This window comes from Monodelphis domestica, chromosome 1, assembly GCF_027887165.1.
Source record: "Monodelphis domestica isolate mMonDom1 chromosome 1, mMonDom1.pri, whole genome shotgun sequence".
NCBI lineage: Eukaryota > Metazoa > Chordata > Mammalia > Didelphimorphia > Didelphidae > Monodelphis > Monodelphis domestica.
In genome coordinates, this window is record NC_077227.1 from 362,276,648 (window position 1) to 362,294,804 (window position 18,157).

The window sequence follows — 18,157 nt, forward strand, 5'->3', positions numbered from 1 at the left end:
TTAATAGTTATATGACCCAGGGCAAGTCAATTAATCTCTACTTACTTCAGTTTTCACATCTATAGGGGAAATAATAAGTGATAGTATCATCTACCTCCCAATGAAGATAAAATGGCATAATATTTGTCAAGTGCTTTGCTAGCCCTACAGCATCATTTAAATCTTAGCTATTATTATTAGGTGCCCAAATGATTTACCATTGCTATACACAACATTCCCCAAGTTCTGTCTTTTCTTGAGGAGGAATGCTTCAAATCTTTTTTATGGTGGAGAGGCTAGGGTCCACTTGATGGTAGACCAAGTGAGGCTTGAAGACAACTCATGATCAACCTTTAGAAATCCCCACATTGTTCCTTCCTTTTTTCCTCACTTCTACCTAATAAATTTATTTCCTTTCTTCATTTCAATTAAATAAGCATTTAATTAAGGAACTACTAAGTGCAAGGCTCTCTTGTAGGTGACTAATTCCCAAAACAAAAAGTAACATAGTCCCTGCTCTCAAGGAGCTCACCTGCTAGGGAATAGGATATTTACACCAAATAAACATAGATAAATTTTTCCTGATAGGGGAAGGATGAAAGGAAACACTCTTCAAAACTATTTCTGTATATATAAGGGGATTTGTTTATCACTCTAATTAAATCAAGGTGAAAAGTTAATTTTTTAATCCTGCTAAATTCAGGTTAATGGGTTAAGTAGAAGCACTCAGAGACTGACCTGATCATTCCTCACCTTTTGTTTTTGACCTTTCAGCAACAAAGCTGCATGATTTAAACCACAAAAATTATTTTAATATAAACATGAAGAGTATTGCCCTTCTAGTGTGTACTACCAAGAAAAATACAATCTAATCAAATGTCTACGCTATTAAGGGACATTTGTCTCTGTTAACAAGAAACTATTTCATAAGAAGAGGCGTGTAGGTGATGCAGTGGGCAAGTACTAGCCCTGAAGTCAGGAAGACCTGAGTTCAAATCCATCCTCAGAACATACTAGTCGTATGACCCTGGACAATTCACTTAACCCTTCTGGCCTCAGTTTCTTCATCTGTAAAATAAGCTGGAGAAGGAAATGGCAAACTACTCTAGTATCTTTGCCAAGAAAATTCCAAAAGGGGTCACAAAGAGTCAGACATGACTGAAATGCCTGAAAAACAGCAATCTCATAACAAAACAGAAAGAAACCTATCCAACTCAAAAAGAAACTAGGGAAGGTTAGAAAAGAGAAAGATAGGGCAGAGGAGGCCCAAGACTTGATCCTGTGATTCACTCATTACAAGGCAGGGTGTGGACATAAAATAACATCAGGAACATAGTCATTCTTGTGATAGGGGGCAGAGTGGAAGGTGGGAGTGAATTCTTACAATCTGGGCTGTCCAGGTCCATGCATGTTTTCCTTCCTTTGTCCCTTTTTTTGGTTTTTGGTTTTTTCTTGATCACTTTTTTAAATCCCAGAATCTGAAGTGGAAGGAATGACTATCAGAGATAATCTTGTCCAATCCATGTCTGAGTGGGAATCCCCTCTACAACAATCCAGATACATACATATTCTTCTAGGCTCTGAATTAAGTCCTACATTGATGGTGAATCTGCTGCAAAGTTTCTGCAGCAGCCTTTTCCACTAATGGACAGGTCTGATTGCTAAGAGAGACTCTTCTTTGTATCAAGGTGAAATCTGCCTTGTAACTTTTCTGCTTGCTTCTGTGTGGTCTAAAATAATCATACCCAAATATTAGCCCACAGATACAAGACAGAATAGTTTATTAGAGCTGGAAGAGATTTACATTTAAAGCTAGAAGGAAGCTAAGAAGTCAAAGAGGTGAAATGATATATTCAAGATGTCTCAGATGGAAACGAAGAAGGAAACACACATTCAAAAGCACCTACTAAGTACCATGCATTTTGCTAAATGTTTGACAAATATTGTCTCATTTGGTTCCCACAACAAATCTATGAGGTAGGTGCTATTATTATCCCCATTTTACAGATTAGAAAAATGAGACAGGGGTTAAGTGACTTACCCAGGATCATGCAGCTAGTAAGTGTTTGAGGCCAAATTTGAATCCAAGTCTTTCTGACTGTAGGCCCAGTTTTCTGTCCACTATACTAGTCACTGGTCATAGTTATTGGAGAGCCAGGTTTCAAACCAGGGTCTCCTACTCTACAAAACTTCACTGCAACATGCTGGTCATCTAGTATAATGCCATCATTTTATTGCTAAGGACTCAAAAAATGGACTTGGTCAAGTTCAGAAAGTGAATCAGTGGCAAAGCTGGGATTAGAACCCAACTTTCCTATCTCCCAGCTAGGCTAAAAAATAAATTAACATTGTGTACTAAGGTAACAAAATAACAGGTTCATCTCTCCTCAAAATTTTAACAGAAACCTTCAGTGTATTTTAATGCACTCAAATGTGCAGTCGACAGGAATTTTAGGCAAAGACAAATATTTGGGGCATGGAGGGATTTTTTACAACATTCAAATTGACCCTCCATTTAAGGCCATCACCCTATTAGACAGGGAAACAGAAAGGCATGAAAGCTAAGAAAGTAAGGGATTCTTTTACTCTTGTACTGCGTTTTTGAAGTAAGTAATGGAATAAAAGGAAGAATAGGTATCTGAGTCTCGGATAGGTGGGAATCCCACAAAAAGAAATGAAATCAAAAACTAATTGCCAACATTTAATACAATGGCCTGTGAGCTGCATAGTTAAATGTAATAAGGATTCATTAAAAAGTAGTTGCAACACCTAATAACACCCTAATTTAATTAGTTTTCACTGGGCAAACTATGTTCAAGAACCTAATTGAGTTATTTGCTGCTTCTGGCCACAAGTAAAAGTTAATGGCTATTATATCTTCTAGACTAGCTAGTAAATATATGTCTTTGATCTAGAGTCTGAAGTACTCAGCATGGTGAGACAAGATGGTCTTAAGACAAATGTATAACCAGTTTTCCATGTCCATCCTAATCATTGCTCAATCCTTCCTGAATTTCCAATTAGCAATGGTTCTTTTATCGGACCACACACACATCCAAGTGATGCAAAGGACATTTATTTAAATAAAAATGCAAAAAAAAAAATTACCTGACAATAAGGATAAGCAACAAACTGTTACAACCTAGTTTACAAAACCTCTTCCCACCTTCTGGAATTAAAGATTTTGAGCTTGGTTGGCCCTCAAACCATGCTGTTAAATCAACGAAGCACTCAAGATATGGGAGCAATAAAAGGCATATTACTGGCTTGTCCATTTGATAAACACTGAGGGCATTGCATCAAGATGCCAGGGATATTGTTATCCCTGGTGCTTGAATTTTCAGGATCCCCTAGTCATTAAAATCTCAAAGGAATGCCCAAACAAAATACCACAATAAAAAATTTAACCTAATATGTACCACCAGGAGGAGGAGACACAGCCCAGATAATTCCTGTACTTCTGTGATCATTTATTCTCTTTCTCCCTTTCTCCTTCAGTTTGTATCTGCTTAGTTCTGAATAAAATCTTCACCAATCTCACCTACTAAACTTTCATGTATAGGTTCTTGGGAGACATCATCACCAACTGAACTATCATACCAAATTCTGAGGATATAACCACAAAAAAAAAACATGATCACATCCTCCCTGTTCTAATAATAGTAGCACAAAAAATTTCTGAGATAGGCAGTACAAATATTATCATCCCCATTTTACAGATGACAAAATGGAAGCTTTGTGAGATTGAATGACTTACCCATAGTATCATTCTTCTGAATCCAAATCCAGGACTCCTTTCACTATGCCAGGTTGCCTAGGTAGAGAAAATTAAATAGTTGGCTAAAATAAGCAATTTTTTCTTCTAGTGGATCTATTTTTCTTCTTGGCAACATATTGAGTATAAAAATAAGAGTCGGGCTGTTTAGAAATTAAATTGGAAATCTGGGCATAAATTTGTTTCTATTCAAGAGGCAAAGGGTTGTGTAAGCCAGGGAAAGTTTAATGCTAGCTGTAAATTCAAGAGAGAAATGAATGGGCACAATTTAAATCTCTGAACAAAAGAATGTTGGTCACGAGACAGAGTATGGAACATAAATAGTATCACCAGATACATTATTAAGAAGGAGAACTGACAATTAATGAAGCAATCTAGATTAACCACATTAATATCTGCAGGAGCTTTTCATTCTCACTAGCCTTCTGGGATGTCTTCTGGGATGTCAACTGTACCCATGATCTTCAACCATGTGGCATTGAGGGATTGCATTGATTAATTACATTGCTATTTGCTAATTACTACACAGTGCTGTATCTTCCCATTAGTTTATAGCAATTTAACAGTTTGCAGACCAATTTTCATCAGCTGAAAAATGCCTTACCATTCTCAGATGACCCTCATCCTAGATTTAAAGTCAGAAGATCTGGGTTCTGACATTCACTATCTGGCCTTGGATAAATCCAAGCCTCAGTTTCCTTATCTACAAGATGAAGAGGATGTCTAGATGATGTCTAATATCCTTTCAGTTCTAAGGCCTGTGATCCTAAGGAATTAGTTTTGTGTATTTACTTCCTGGACCTTGCATAATGATTGCCAAAATAACAAAAAACAGAACAAAACAGAATACTAATCCAATTTCCAAGCTCCTGCCTTATCTGGAATCTTCTATTAACAATTCTTTTGTCCTTTTTGGGGGCTCTCTTTGCCATAAAGCCTCTGATTCCTGCAGGTAGGGGTGAGTTCTCTCTCCTCTGAACTAGCAAAGCATTTTGTGATTTTTGTGGTATCTTCACTTCTCTCTCTTAGTATTATTTTTTTTTTATCTATTCAAATTCTACTTTTTTAGAAAGCAATAGAAACATTGTGATATATTGGTAGCTCTGAATTTGAAGTCAGGAGAATCTAGGTTCAAGTTTTGCCTCTTGCCATAAATGAGTTTTTTGTTTTTTTTTAATTCTTACCTTCTATCTTAGAATCAATACTGTGTATTGGTTCCAAGGCAAAAGAGTGGTAAGGACTAGGCAATGGGGGTCTAGTGACTTGCCCAGGATCACACAGCTAGGAAGTGTCTGAGAGCAGATTTGAACCTAGAACCTCTCATCTCTAGGTCTGGCTCTCAGTCCATTGAGCCACTTAGTTGCTTTGGTGGAGCATTCCCATTCTGGGTATTCCCTACATCCTGAAATAACAGATCTTTCTAATGCTTCTGTAGTCAGACTGCAAACTTTTTGAGAATAGAAATTTTACTTCATTCTTTTTTTTTAATCTCCAACACCTTTTCCCCATAAGTATTCAAATGAGCAAATTAGTCATTTGGGTAAACGAATGAATGAATTGGTGATATAGAATGTCCTAGTATGCTAAAGGATGCATCTGAAAATGACTTGCAGAGATTAAAATGAAAATATCTGATATCTTGCCACCATTTCACCAAAATCATCAAGAGTTTGGAAAATGGGTGAATGGACCAGTGTTGGTATTTTCTCCAATTGTGTGTGTGTATGTTTTTTAAAATCCTTAACTTCAGTCTTCAAATCAATACTGTGTATTGCTTCTAAGGCAGAAGAATGCTGAGGGCTAGGCAATGAGGGTTAAGGGACTTGTCCAAGGTCACATAGCTAAGAAGTGTCTGAGGTCAGATTTGAACCTAGGACCTCCTGTCTCTAGCCCTGTTTCTCAGTACCTACCCAGCTGCTCCTCAAATTGTGTTTTTTAGGAAGCATGATTGAAAGGATAGAGATTCTTCTGCCAAATGTAATTCTTCACAAATAAGTGTTTTTCATTGTCTCTCTTGGATCCCATTCAATTATGGTTCAGAGATACTGCTGTCATTCCCTCCAGCCTGAAGCTGTTAAGTCTGAAATGGTAGAAAGGGAACAACTAAGAGCCCAGGACTTAGTGTGTTCTAAAAGCTACCTCTAAATAGGTAGAGGGATCATTTCTTCCCCACACACCCCTAAATGCTTGCTCCTGGCAATAATGGTTTTGTTTTTCATAACAAACCGCTGAGATTCAGTGACATATTCGGGATCAGGGATGAAATATCACAGCAGAAAGAGACAGGAGAAATAGGGAAGGAAACATTCTCTATTCCTGGGTATGTGCCTTTTTACATGACCAAGAAGAGAAGTGAACTACAGAAGATGGGCAGGCTGTGGCAGCCAGGCTCTCCTAAGTGTCAGGTAAACAATCTCCTACTCATCCTGAAGAGCAACCAAGAAACCCTCTCTGGCCTTCTTGTCCATCTATCTGTCTTTCACTTTCTATCCAAAATGAGGCATAACAAAATTATCCTTTTTTTTTCAGAATCACAGTCTTTTTTGCTCTTTTACTGCCTGGCTCTCTCCTCTCTGTTGAGCTCATGTTTTATTTTGTTTTGTTTCCCTGTCCTGTGAAAATGTTGCCTTTCCTTTCCTCCTCTGAATTTAGCTCTTGGCTTTGCCATTTGTACATCAAGGAAGAATCTGTGGGCTAAACATCCCTTGTCCCTTGACGCTCTCCCGTACAGACTTTCATGAGGTGGTGATATTGTAGAAGAATGGTTTTCAGCCTCTACTGAAGTTGGCTAGCCAGAACCACCATTTTATTTGAATCCAACCTCCAAGCATTCCTTTTCTTAATTTAACTTCCTTCATTCCCCTGTGGAATCTACCCCACTTTATTAAACTTTATTTTGGAATTGAAATGGCAGGTTCAGTTAGAAAATTAATGAGGGAGGGAGAAACAGGGAATCAGCTAGTGCAGAGTATTCTTCCCCATCTTCTTAGGATTATAGAATGAGAGCTGCAAAAGGTCTGAGGGATTATATAGATCAACCTTCTTGTTTTTCAGTTGAGGAAACTGAGGCAAAGGGAAGTTAACTGACTTCTCCAGGGTTACATAGATAGTAGTTAAAAACTCAGCTAAAATTAAACACAGTAGGGAACAGAGGAGAGGGAGCTGAGCCTAGATCTGATTCCAAAATTTTCCACTGTACAAAGAAATTCTTTGAGTATAGCTTAAGGATTACGTGTTTAATTCCATTCTCATTATAAAGATGGTGAATAAAACTTCATAGGATAATATCTCTACAATGGGATGAGGCTTCAAAGGTCATTTCATTCAATGCCTCTATTTTATAGATGAGAAAAACTGGGACCTTAGATTGCACAAGTATTAAGTTTCAAAGATAGGGTAAGAATCTAGCACCTCCCACTCCAGGTCCAATGCTCTTTCTACTGAACCACAAACACCAAAAGAGAGCTTACAACTCTGAAAGTGAGCAATTTAAAAAAAAAATTTATTTGAAAATTTTTATTTAGTTAATTAATTTAGGATATATTTCCATGGTTATGTGATTCATGTTCTTTCCCTCCCCTGCTCCCATCCCCCTTCCATAGCCAATGAGCAACTCCTCTGGATTTTACATGTGTCATTGATCAAGTCTTATTTTCATATTATTAATATTTGCATTAGGGTGATCACTTAGAGTCTATATCCCCAAACATATCCCCATCAACTCTTGTGATCAGGCAGTTGTTTTTTCTTTTTGTGTTCCTACTTCCACAATTTTCTCTGGATGTGGATAGTGTTCTTTCTCATAAGTCCCTACAAATTGTCCTAGATCATTGCATTGCTGCTAGTAGAGAAGTCCATTCATTACATTCGATTGTACCACAGTGTATCAGTCTCTGTGTATAAGGTTCTCCTGGTTCTGCTCTTTTCATTCTGCATCAATTCCTAGAGGTTGTTCCAGATCATTCTTTCTTTCAGCACAATAGTATTCCATCACCATCAGATACCACAATTTGTTCAGCCATTCCCCAATTGATGGACACTCCCTCATTTTCCAATTTTTTGCCACCACAAAGAGTGCAGCTATAAATATTTTTGGACAAGTGAAAGTGAGCAATTTGCTACTAACAAGCTAAACTAATTTTCACAAGTCATTCAACTTCCTTGTGAACTATTCTTCCCAAGATATTATTGTCTATCTTATCAATAATAGTTTACATGTATATGTACATTCTAGAAACCACCTTCATACCTTGCTTGATTGTCACAAAGTGATTTGCTCCAATTTACATCCCTATTAAGTAGTAGACTTAGAACTCAAGCCTTGTCTCTAGTGATCTTTCTGCTAGCATGATGCCTCATAAAAATCAAAAGAAGTAAGGAAGATATAAGAATATAACAGTACCAGTTTCTATTGTCAAATGAGAAGGATGTGCAGGAATTTAAAGGGAGTTCACTGTAAGCTGAGTGGTCAGAGAAAGCTTCATGAGAAAGAAAAGATTTTATTGTACCTTGAAGGGTGAGTAGAACTTAGACATGCAAAGGGAAACAAGAATAACCATTCCAGGCTGTCACCCACCAAATCTAATGCAATGAATGCTATTTTGGTTATAAGAAAAGCTTTAGATCAATGCACTACCAGTGAAAGGAAAGAACAAATGGGTGAGTCAGAAGGAAGGAGAAATTAATGAATGCTAAAAGGAAGAATGAAAGAAATGATAGGAAAACAAAAAGTACCTTATTAATTTATTGGTTCCTTTCTCTCTGCCCCCTCTGCCAAACACTAGAGACGATAATCATGGTATGTTTCTAAATGGAGGCTTTTATCCAAAGAGCCATTCCTAGTCCTTAACCAGCATTAACTTATTCATCTGTTCCCTGGGAAGAAGGAAGCAAGTTCTGTAAATCCTATTGTTCAGACTCAGAGAAATTTATTTTTCTTTTCATTTCTTATCAAATATTAAAGGAGAGTTTTGGAGAATCACAGGATGAATAATGTAGAAGAGACCTTAAAGATCATCCAATCCAACCCACTTGTTTGACAGAGGAAGAACCTGAGAGCCTGATAGATTAGGAAACAAAATGCTAAACTATGTAGTATTCACTATAAGGGTAATCAGTATAAAGGAGGAGGAGGAGATGTAAATAGGATGGAGTGACTGGAAAAGATTTCATGAAGGAAAAGGACCTCCAGGTGAATCTTGAAGAATGATTTAGATAAAATTTAAACTTATCTAAAGATTTAGATAAAAGAAGAGGAGCCCAAAAGTCCATTCCATATGCAATGATCAGCATGAGTAAAGTTGTAGAGAATTAGAATCCTGTCAAATAATAAATATTACCATGAAACAATGTTGCTCAGTATCACTGTTACATGCACTGAGAGAAGTAAAGTTGTATAAGGTACAGTCCTTACCTTCAAGGAGTTTGATGTTATTAAGAGAAGAGAAGACATTCTTCCAGCCCAGGAAAAGCTAACTAAGAGGTTCATTTAGGATAATCCTAAAAGAGTGGGGTGGGGTGGAAAACAAATATTAGAAAAGGTCATTTGCAAGCTAAAGCAGTGGGGAAAAAAACTTAACCGACATAAGACTTAATTAAGGGATTTAAAAAATAGATAAAAATTAAACAAGTAGAAAGGGAAGCCAGGTGGCACAGTGTACATACAGAATGCTGGACCTAGAGTCGGGAAGACTCTTCTTTCCAAGTTCAAATCTGATCTCAGACACTTACTAGCTATGTGACACTTAAGTGAGCAAGTCTTTTAGCCCCATTTGCCTCAGTTTCCTCATCTGGAAAATGAACTGACCAAGGAAATGGCAAAACAATCCAATATCTTTGCCAAGAAAACCCCAGGTAGAGTCTCAAAGAGTCAGACACAACTGAAACAACTGAACAACAATAGGATAGAAAGGAATGGGATGGTATAGCTTTGGGAAATAATGTGATTAAAAGCACAGAGGAAGAAGAGCATATGTCAGCTTTTAAGAAGGCATAAAGGACTGGGACATATAGATAGGGCCAGATTATTGAGCTTTGAGTGCCAAGCTAAGGAATTTGGACTTCTATTCCCTAGTGAATGGGAAGTCATGAAAGGTTATTGAGGAGAGTGGCATATAAGTAGTTGCTACTCTGAGGCCTCAGCACACAAAGAGAGCTGCCTATCAGTGACCACCATTTAAATGTTAATCAACTGAAACATTGGGGTAAAATTCAATGGGAGAGGAAATTGCCCTGGAGTTTAGGATTAGGTGTCTGCCATATAGTCTTAATTTAGGGAGAAAGAAGCTGCAGAACTGTGGTTGAGGTATTAGCTCTAAATTTGGAATCCTTTGAAAGAGAAAGAGTCCCATCATCACCACCAGCCCTAAGCAATTTGGTAAAATACACAGCATTTTCTGCTTTCCCAGTATCTCCATTCTGGGTTTTGGGGGTTTTTTTGTTTTTTTTTTTTTAGTGTGTTCCCTCTTTCATCATTCCGGAACTCAGTGCCTTCTTCTCACTCTATGAAAAGCTGTCATGAAATACATTCATATTAAAGTTAAAATAACTGATAGCAGCTTAGTATTTCCTTTGGCAGGAGGATAAGGGGGGAATTATAGAAGCCTTTAATATAAAGAAATGTTACCATTAGAAATTTTTTAAAGCTTTGATTGGGAAGAGGATGAAGAAGGAGGAGAGAGAGGACTTATTTAAGAAAGAAAGACAGAGAAGAAAAAGCTTCACAGAAATCTAGTAATTACAGAACCTAGGTGACCAACTATTTTGTCTATGGGTAAGAAAAATCTTTTGGCTTCTAGGGCCATTGGTTTCTATCCTGGGATGTGCTTGCTTACCTGAAAGGAAAGAGAAGTTCCTAGGAATAAAGGAAACCTTAGAGCAGAGGTTGGCAAACTAGTGCCTTCATTGAAAGCCAATTACTGCCCATCTGTTTTTGTGCTACCTCTGGGTATTAATATTTTTAATAAAATTATATTGTATTTCAAAATGTAAAAATAACTCTTTGCTCACTGGATATGGCCCTTGCTCCATTTTGCTGGTGCCTGTCTTGGAATATCCTGAAAGCCTACAATAGGAACATATTAACTTGAAAGCTACATAGCCTAGAAGCACATTTTCAAATCAGGTATGGTGACTTTATAAACAACACTTTCAATTACTCTTGTCATTTTTCCTAGAATTGAGTAAACACCTGGCAGAAAGTCCTACATCCAATGGACTTTATAAAAGGAGACAGGACCAACAGCTTCTGTGGAGGCTGGCTGTCATATTGGGTTTTTATTATAGGGATTTATTCAAGAGCCTAATCCTTAAAATAATGTGGTGTGCTAAAGGGGACTTCTGCCCTACTTACCTACCACTCAACCTACTGCCACCCTACAACAATCAGTCTATCTTACTATGGTTGTAAAATTTCATATAAATAGCTATTATTACTAACTCAGCATTTATCATAGTAAGCTCAAGGCACAAAGCTCCCTATCTGACAGTAGTAGTAGAAGTAGAAGTAGGAGTAGGAGTAGGAGTAGGAGTAGTAGGAGTAGTAGGAGTAGTAGTAGCAGTAGTAGCAATAATAGCAGTAATAGCAGTAGTAGCAGTAGTAGCAGTAGTAGCAGTAGTGGTGATGGTGGTGGTAGTGGTAGTGGTAGGAGAAGGAGTAGGAGTAGGAGTTGTAGTAGTGATTGTAGTAGTAGTAGTAGCAGCAGCAACAGTAGTGTTGTATTGTTACTACTATTAAAAATAATTTTGAGAGCTTCCATTTACTCTCTACTTCCAAAATACTTCCTTAAACATTTTATTTTATTCTATGAATATCATCATATGACCTTGGGAAGAAGGATCACTGATCTAGAGATAAAAGAGACTTTAAAAGTCATGCAGTCTAGCTCCTTCATTTTACAGATGAAGAAACTTAAATTCAGAGAAGCTAAGAGACTGGCTAAATTTATAACAGATCAAGAGCTCAAAAGGACCTCAGATGCCATCTAGTCCAACCTCCTTGTTTTACTGAAAAAGAAATTGAAATATTCCTTGTGGGTCATAAATTTAGAAGTGGAAAGGAACCTAGAAGCCATCTAGTTCAAGCATCACATTTTACAGATGAGAAAATGGAGAACCATAATAGTAAAGTGATTTGTCTAAGGTCATGCAAGCATTGAGCAGCAGAGGTAGAATTTAAACTCTGCACTCCTCATTTTCTAACCAGTGCTGTTTCTTATAAAATACTGATTTATCCAAGGTCATATAATTATTAAATAGCAGAACCAACTTTTAAATTCAAACTTGTGGTTCCAGGTTCACCATTCTTGTCATTATACAACCCTGCCTATAGAACATGGATTAACATTCCCATTGATGAAACTGATACAAAAATGGTTAAATAAGATTTTACAGGAGCAGCTTGGTGATGCAATAGAGTACAGGATCTGGAGTCAGGAAGACTTACCTTTCTAAATTCAAATCTGGCCTCAGACACTTAAAGGCTGTGTGACCCTGGGCAAGTCATTTAACCCTGTTGGCCTCAGTTTCTCATCTATAAAATAAGCTGGAGAAGGAAATAGCAAACCATTCCAGTATCTCTGCCAAGAAAATTCCAAATGGGATCAAGAAGAGTTGGACATGACTAATCAACTCAACAATAAAAGGTCATACATGGAGTTGATGGCACTCTCTCTTATTCCCTCCTGATTTGTAGTTCAAAGTTTTAAATATACCAATTCTCTGTTTTATACATCATAGCCACTTTTCAATAAATCCCCCTCCCTCAACAAATCCTCCTTTATAACACAGAACAACAATTAAGCAAAACCAACAAAAACAGCAAATAGTCCTGAGAGTGTATGCCAAATTCCACAGAGATTCTACCTCCTCTGTACTGAGAAAAAGGAATTGTATTTCATCACTGGTCCTCTGAAACCAAAATTGGTTGTTGTATCTGAAGTCTGATACTATTTTGTCTCCATTTTCATTATTGTGATCATTATGTTTATTGTTCTCTTCCTTCTGCATCAATTCAATCAAATCTTCCCCATGACTCTATTCAACACCCAGCTTTAATGAATAGCCAAACCAATTTTATAACCTTTATAATAAAAACTCCCAAAATTCTGGGACCATGTAATTCTTACTTAGTCCTAGTGGATGATGCCTTCATAATCCTAGGAAAGTTGATGAAAAAGAGTATTCCCTAATCTAACAACAGGAGAGAAGTAGTGTGAGATCTAGTGTAGGGCTAGAGAGCTACCCCTGAAGTCAGCAAGACCTAAGTTGAAATCCTTTCTTGGACACATTCTAAATGGTCAACACTGGGCAGCCTCTTAGACTCAACAAGAATAGAAACCAAAGTTACCTACCTTCATTGGTAGAAGAAGTTTTCTCACTGAGTTCCTTATACTAATGAAATTAAAGATTAGGTTCAAAAGGGGGGGGAGGTCAGAGGGAAGGTTTTCAACATGTAATAGTAATATTCTTTTGTCTTTGCTCTTTGTTATTTCTCCAGAGCCAAATATGTCATAGAAATATTCAAGTGATGTACATAGTCTTATTCAAGTACTCATGGCCCACCTCATCCCTCTCCCAAAACAAGAAAGAAGCAATAAATACCTCATATGTGGATACTGGGCTGCTAGGTGGTGCCATAAGTGTACAGAGGGTTGACCTGGTATCAAGAAGACTCATCTTCCTGAGTGCCTCTGGCCTCAGATACTTAAAGGCTGTATGACCCTGAGCAAGTCATTTAATCCTGTTTGCCTCAGTTTCTTCATCTGTAAAATGAGCTGGGAAAGGGAATGGCAAACCGCTCCAGTACTTTGCCTAGAAAACCCCAAATTGGGCCACAAAGAGCCAGTCACAACTGAAACGACTGAACATGTAGATACTGCCTTCAACTTTTCAGTTATTTCATTCAATACCCACAACAACCCTTTGATAAAGAAGGAAGCTAAAAGAGTAAGAAACCAAGTGACTTTCCCAAGTGAATTAGTGATATAATCAGCATGAGAAGTCGCATCACCTGACTCTCAGCCCCAGCCTGTTTCCATAAGACCCTAATACCCATCCAGCTAGAAAAGCACTGGTCTGTTTTCTCCTGGCTTTTCCAAGTTCCTGTGACAAATACACTGTGGGGCTCAGAGACTCCTCACCCCCAAACCCCAACAGAATGGAATATTAATTAGCAGGCTTTTTACTCCTACTTGGACCAAGTGCCAATGATTTCCCTAATTAGCTAAGTCCTCATGCTGACCACTCGAATAAAGAATGAATAGCATGAAGGGGCCCCTGCTCCTGCCTTTTACTGTTCTGTTGTAGGGGGAGAGAGGCTGGCAAATATGTTTGGAATCTTATCCCTCGCTGGCCAGGCCTTGGGAGGCTATTGCTGACTCAGTCTCTTACCCAACTAAGAGAGATGCAGACACTGCCCCTCTGTGGTGAGATGGGGAATAGGGATGTCAGTGCAGCTCAGTTCAATTAAAGCGTTTCTCCAGTGGCTATTATAGGCAATGCCCATACTGTCCATGCCTCTGGCTCAAGGTTAATACAGTATGAAAACCAGAAGGAAGCCTTAGAGAGACTCTAGTCCAACACTTTCATTTTAGGCTTCTCTACCCAAGGCAGGAAGGGACTGTACTTTACTTCTAGGCCTTTCTACCATATCCCTATCACATCCCTGGGCCATCTAGGTAGTGCTGTCAATAGAGCACCTGGAGTCAGAAAGACTCCTCTTCCTGAGTTCAAATCTGGCCTCAGATACTGTGATCCTGGGCAACTCACCGAACCCCATTTGCCTCAGTTTCCTCATATATAAGATGAAATGCAGAAGGAAAGAGCAAATCATTCTTTGCCAAGAACACCTCAAATGGGGGCACAAAGAATCAGACAAAACTGAAACAACTAAATAACAAAAACCGTATCCCTCCCTCCTTAACACATTGGTTAGAGTGAGTAAGCTCATGGATTTGAATTTGTTTTCAAATAAGTCATGTGTTAAGAAGGTAAATTTTCTGATAGGATAAAAAAAAAATCATGATGTACATTGAAAGGCCATCTAGTAAATGAAGAAATTCTAAATTCAAAGTCCCAAGTCCTGAGTTCAAATCTTGCCTCAAGGCATTTGAAGGTATCCTGTGTATGCTCTGCCTATAACTCAAGACACATGAATATAAAAAGGTGAATTTGCTGAAAGGGGAAAAATACAATTTCAATGCCAAATAAAAATGAAGACATATTGGATTTAGATTCACAAGGTCTGAGTTTGAATCCTGCTTTGCACACTTACTAGTTATAAAACCATAGGTAAATCATTTGATATTTCTAAGAAGTCAATTTAATTCCTCATCTGTAAAATTAAAGTTTTGAGCTGGCTAACTTATAACATCTTAGCTCGCTTGTAATCTATGATTCCAAAGAAATAAATTCTGAAATAAACGCAAACTAAGGAAACTATCTAAAATAATGTAAACTAAATGAACAATAAAACAAAGCCCAGTACTGTGTAATTATAATACCTACTCATAGTCCCAAAGAAAAGAGGAGGAAATATATCTCTCTCTTCTGTTTGGAGAAGAGGGAAACAAACTCTGAGCATAGAATCTCGCACGTTCTACAACAGGAGGTCACCATGTCCATCAGTTTTCTTTAAATCACTGTGAGAATATCACAGAAATATCATAGGAATAACCATGCTATTTCAATAAAACTTAGAGAGAGAGAGAGAGAGAGAGAGAGAGAGAGAGAGAGAGAGAGAGAGAGAGAGAGAGAGAGAGAGAGAGAGAGCGCATTGGACTGGAAGGCAGGAAGCCAGAGTTAAGGCCTCAGGTCTGCTATGAATTTTCACTCATCTTTAGGATAGGCAGGTGGCCTAAAATGATCTCTGAGTTCCCTTTAAGTTTACAAAGTCTATGTGGTGCCTAACTATATCCCATTACTATTCAGAGTGCTATACCAAACCACTCACTAGAGTACAGTTCCTTCCTGCCCTTGGGTACTGACATTCTAAGTCCACTCTGATAGGGAAAAGTCATCTGCCAGAATACTGCCATTTGTATGAATCATTGAATTTAAAATGTTTATGAGGGCAGCAATGGCAAATGATAGCATTTCAGTGGGAGTTACAGAGAAAGGTATTGATGAACTGTTACTTTTCTACCATTCTCTCTTTACTCTGCAGGGTCCCTGTTTGCTACTCTGAAGCCCCCAGACACTGTCTTCAAAGTGGTCTTCTGGCTTGGCTACTTCAACAGCTGCATCAACCCCATTATCTATCCCTGCTCCAGCAAAGAATTCAAGCGCGCCTTCCTCCGCATCCTTAAATGCCAGTGCCATCGGCGGAATCGACTAGGCTGGTGGAACTACAACTACCGAGCCTGGAATCGAGGCTCCTTTGAGCAATCTCGCAAGGACTCACTGGATGACAGTGGGAGCTGCCTGAGTGGTAGCCAGAGGACCCTAAACTCAGCCACCCCCAGCCCTGGGTACCTGAGCAAGGTCACCCACCCACAGGTGGAGATGTACACTTTCTCAGAATGGAAGAGCTCTGGTACCTTCCTGAGCCCACCCCACCCAGAGCCACCAGGGCGTCACCGAGACACAGGCCACCTCTTTACCCTCAAATATCTAGCAGAACATGAGGGACACCCAGGGCTGGACAGCAATGGGGGCTGCGAGGTAGCTGCCAACATGGCCAATGGCCAAGCTGGCTTCAAAAAGAATATGCCCCTTGGGCCAAGTCAGTTCTAAGGGACCATCCTTTATATCCCCCCTCATCCTGCTCCATCATTCATTGGCAGATCCCACACCTGGTTTCCTGCCCTGGGGAAGGCATATGGGAGCTAGGAAGTTCAACACTCAATAGACACAGATTCCCAAGGGGAAATTGAAGGGAGAGGAGCAGTGAGCAAAGGATTAATTGCATTTCTGGCGGGTGCACGGGTGCCAGACTTGTTTCCAATTACAAGGAAGATCTAGGCCCAGAGCAGGTGAAAAGAAACACATGCAGCCCCATGTTCAGCTGCTGTGGAAATGCTAGGTGACAGCCACAATATAAGCATATATGAAATGAGTCGCGCTATATATATATATATGTATATAACAGTAGATATACAGTGTCTATGTATGTGGTATGCATGTATGTGTGTGTGTGTGCATGGGCACCCCAGTGGGGAAAGTACGCGTGTGAGCTGAAGAGGAAACCAGTGGCGTTTTGTTTCGTGATTTAACTTTGTACCTCTCAGTGGTCTCGGTGATCGCTGTCCAATCCTTCCCTGTACTTCACCGAACATTGGCACTTTAGGGGGGGAAACAAGTCAGACATTAAAAGTCATTTCTCATGTGTTCACAATTGTAGTTTGTGATTTATTGTTCTAATTCAAGCTCTGGGCTTTGGATTCTTCCTCTTCCAAGGCTGTTCCATCCCCCTTCCCTTTCCTTATGCTCTGCTCACCTCTATGCTACTATTATCTTTCTAAATGTGTCCTTCATTCCCTAGTTGGGCTCAACTGCTCTCATTTTATAAAATCAAGGATTTTATAAATATACTGGAATGTTAGGATATGAATGAAAACTTGAAAATTTCTCAAAGCTCATCCAATCCAATACCCTACCTGAAAGATTAAACCTTTCTGTGAATTTCTTCTTAGATCACCAATATTGAACATCCTCTCCTCTCTGTAAGCTGCCCTTCAAACTTGAAGACACAAGTATAGCAGGAAGAGGTCTCCAGTGCATACTCAGACAAGTTCCCAATGACCTGGCACTTGTGAGAACAACACTCCTCTTGAGCACCCCTGGGCACAGACTAAAAGATAATCTAAACTAATTCATTCATTTAACTGGTGAGAAACTAGGGATCCGAGGATGATTTTAATCCCTTACCCAAGTCAACACAGATTGCTTATGGTGGGGATGAGACTAAAAGTAGGTCTCAAATCTTGCTCCAGTGTTCTTTCCACTAAAGCGCATTACCATTCTGACCGTTTTACCAAACTACCTCACCAGGATGTCATAGTCTCTGGCTACCCTTAGGGACCTAAATCCAACCTCAACCTCACAGGGTAAGCAGTAGCCCAGAAGCCTGTAGAATGAAAGGAAATTAGTTCCCTCCCTTCTCCTCCCATTCACAATGATAACCAGCAAATAAGTGTACTTCCCAGACTGGCTCTGGGTAGTTTTATGTTCTGATTACCTAATCTCTTGATTGGCACTGACTCCTCATAGGACAGGGGTTTTCCAGACCACTCTACTGCAAGACCCAGGATGGAGCTAGCCAAGGGTTCTCTTCCCAACCATATTTTCCAGCATGAAATCCAGGGCCCACAGCTTACCACAATTCGCTTATGCTTCCAGATTATCCATAAATCCAAAGATATTGTGGACAGTTCACCTGTCTTTATATGCAAAGCTAATGAGGTA

The 18,157-nt window shown here is 39.0% G+C and overlaps 1 protein-coding gene across 1 annotated transcript in view; it reads left to right on the top strand.

Annotated features, from left to right (window-relative positions):
• ADRA1B (adrenoceptor alpha 1B) overlaps positions 1–17,087 on the top strand; it is a 37,218-nt gene extending 20,131 nt beyond the window's left edge. The window contains exon 2 of the mRNA XM_001369780.4: positions 15,918–17,087. Within this exon, the coding sequence (XP_001369817.1) occupies positions 15,918–16,486 (569 nt within the window). The 3' untranslated portion in view covers positions 16,487–17,087. The remainder of the gene's footprint in view (positions 1–15,917) is intronic.
• Positions 17,088–18,157: the final 1,070 nt, after the last annotated feature.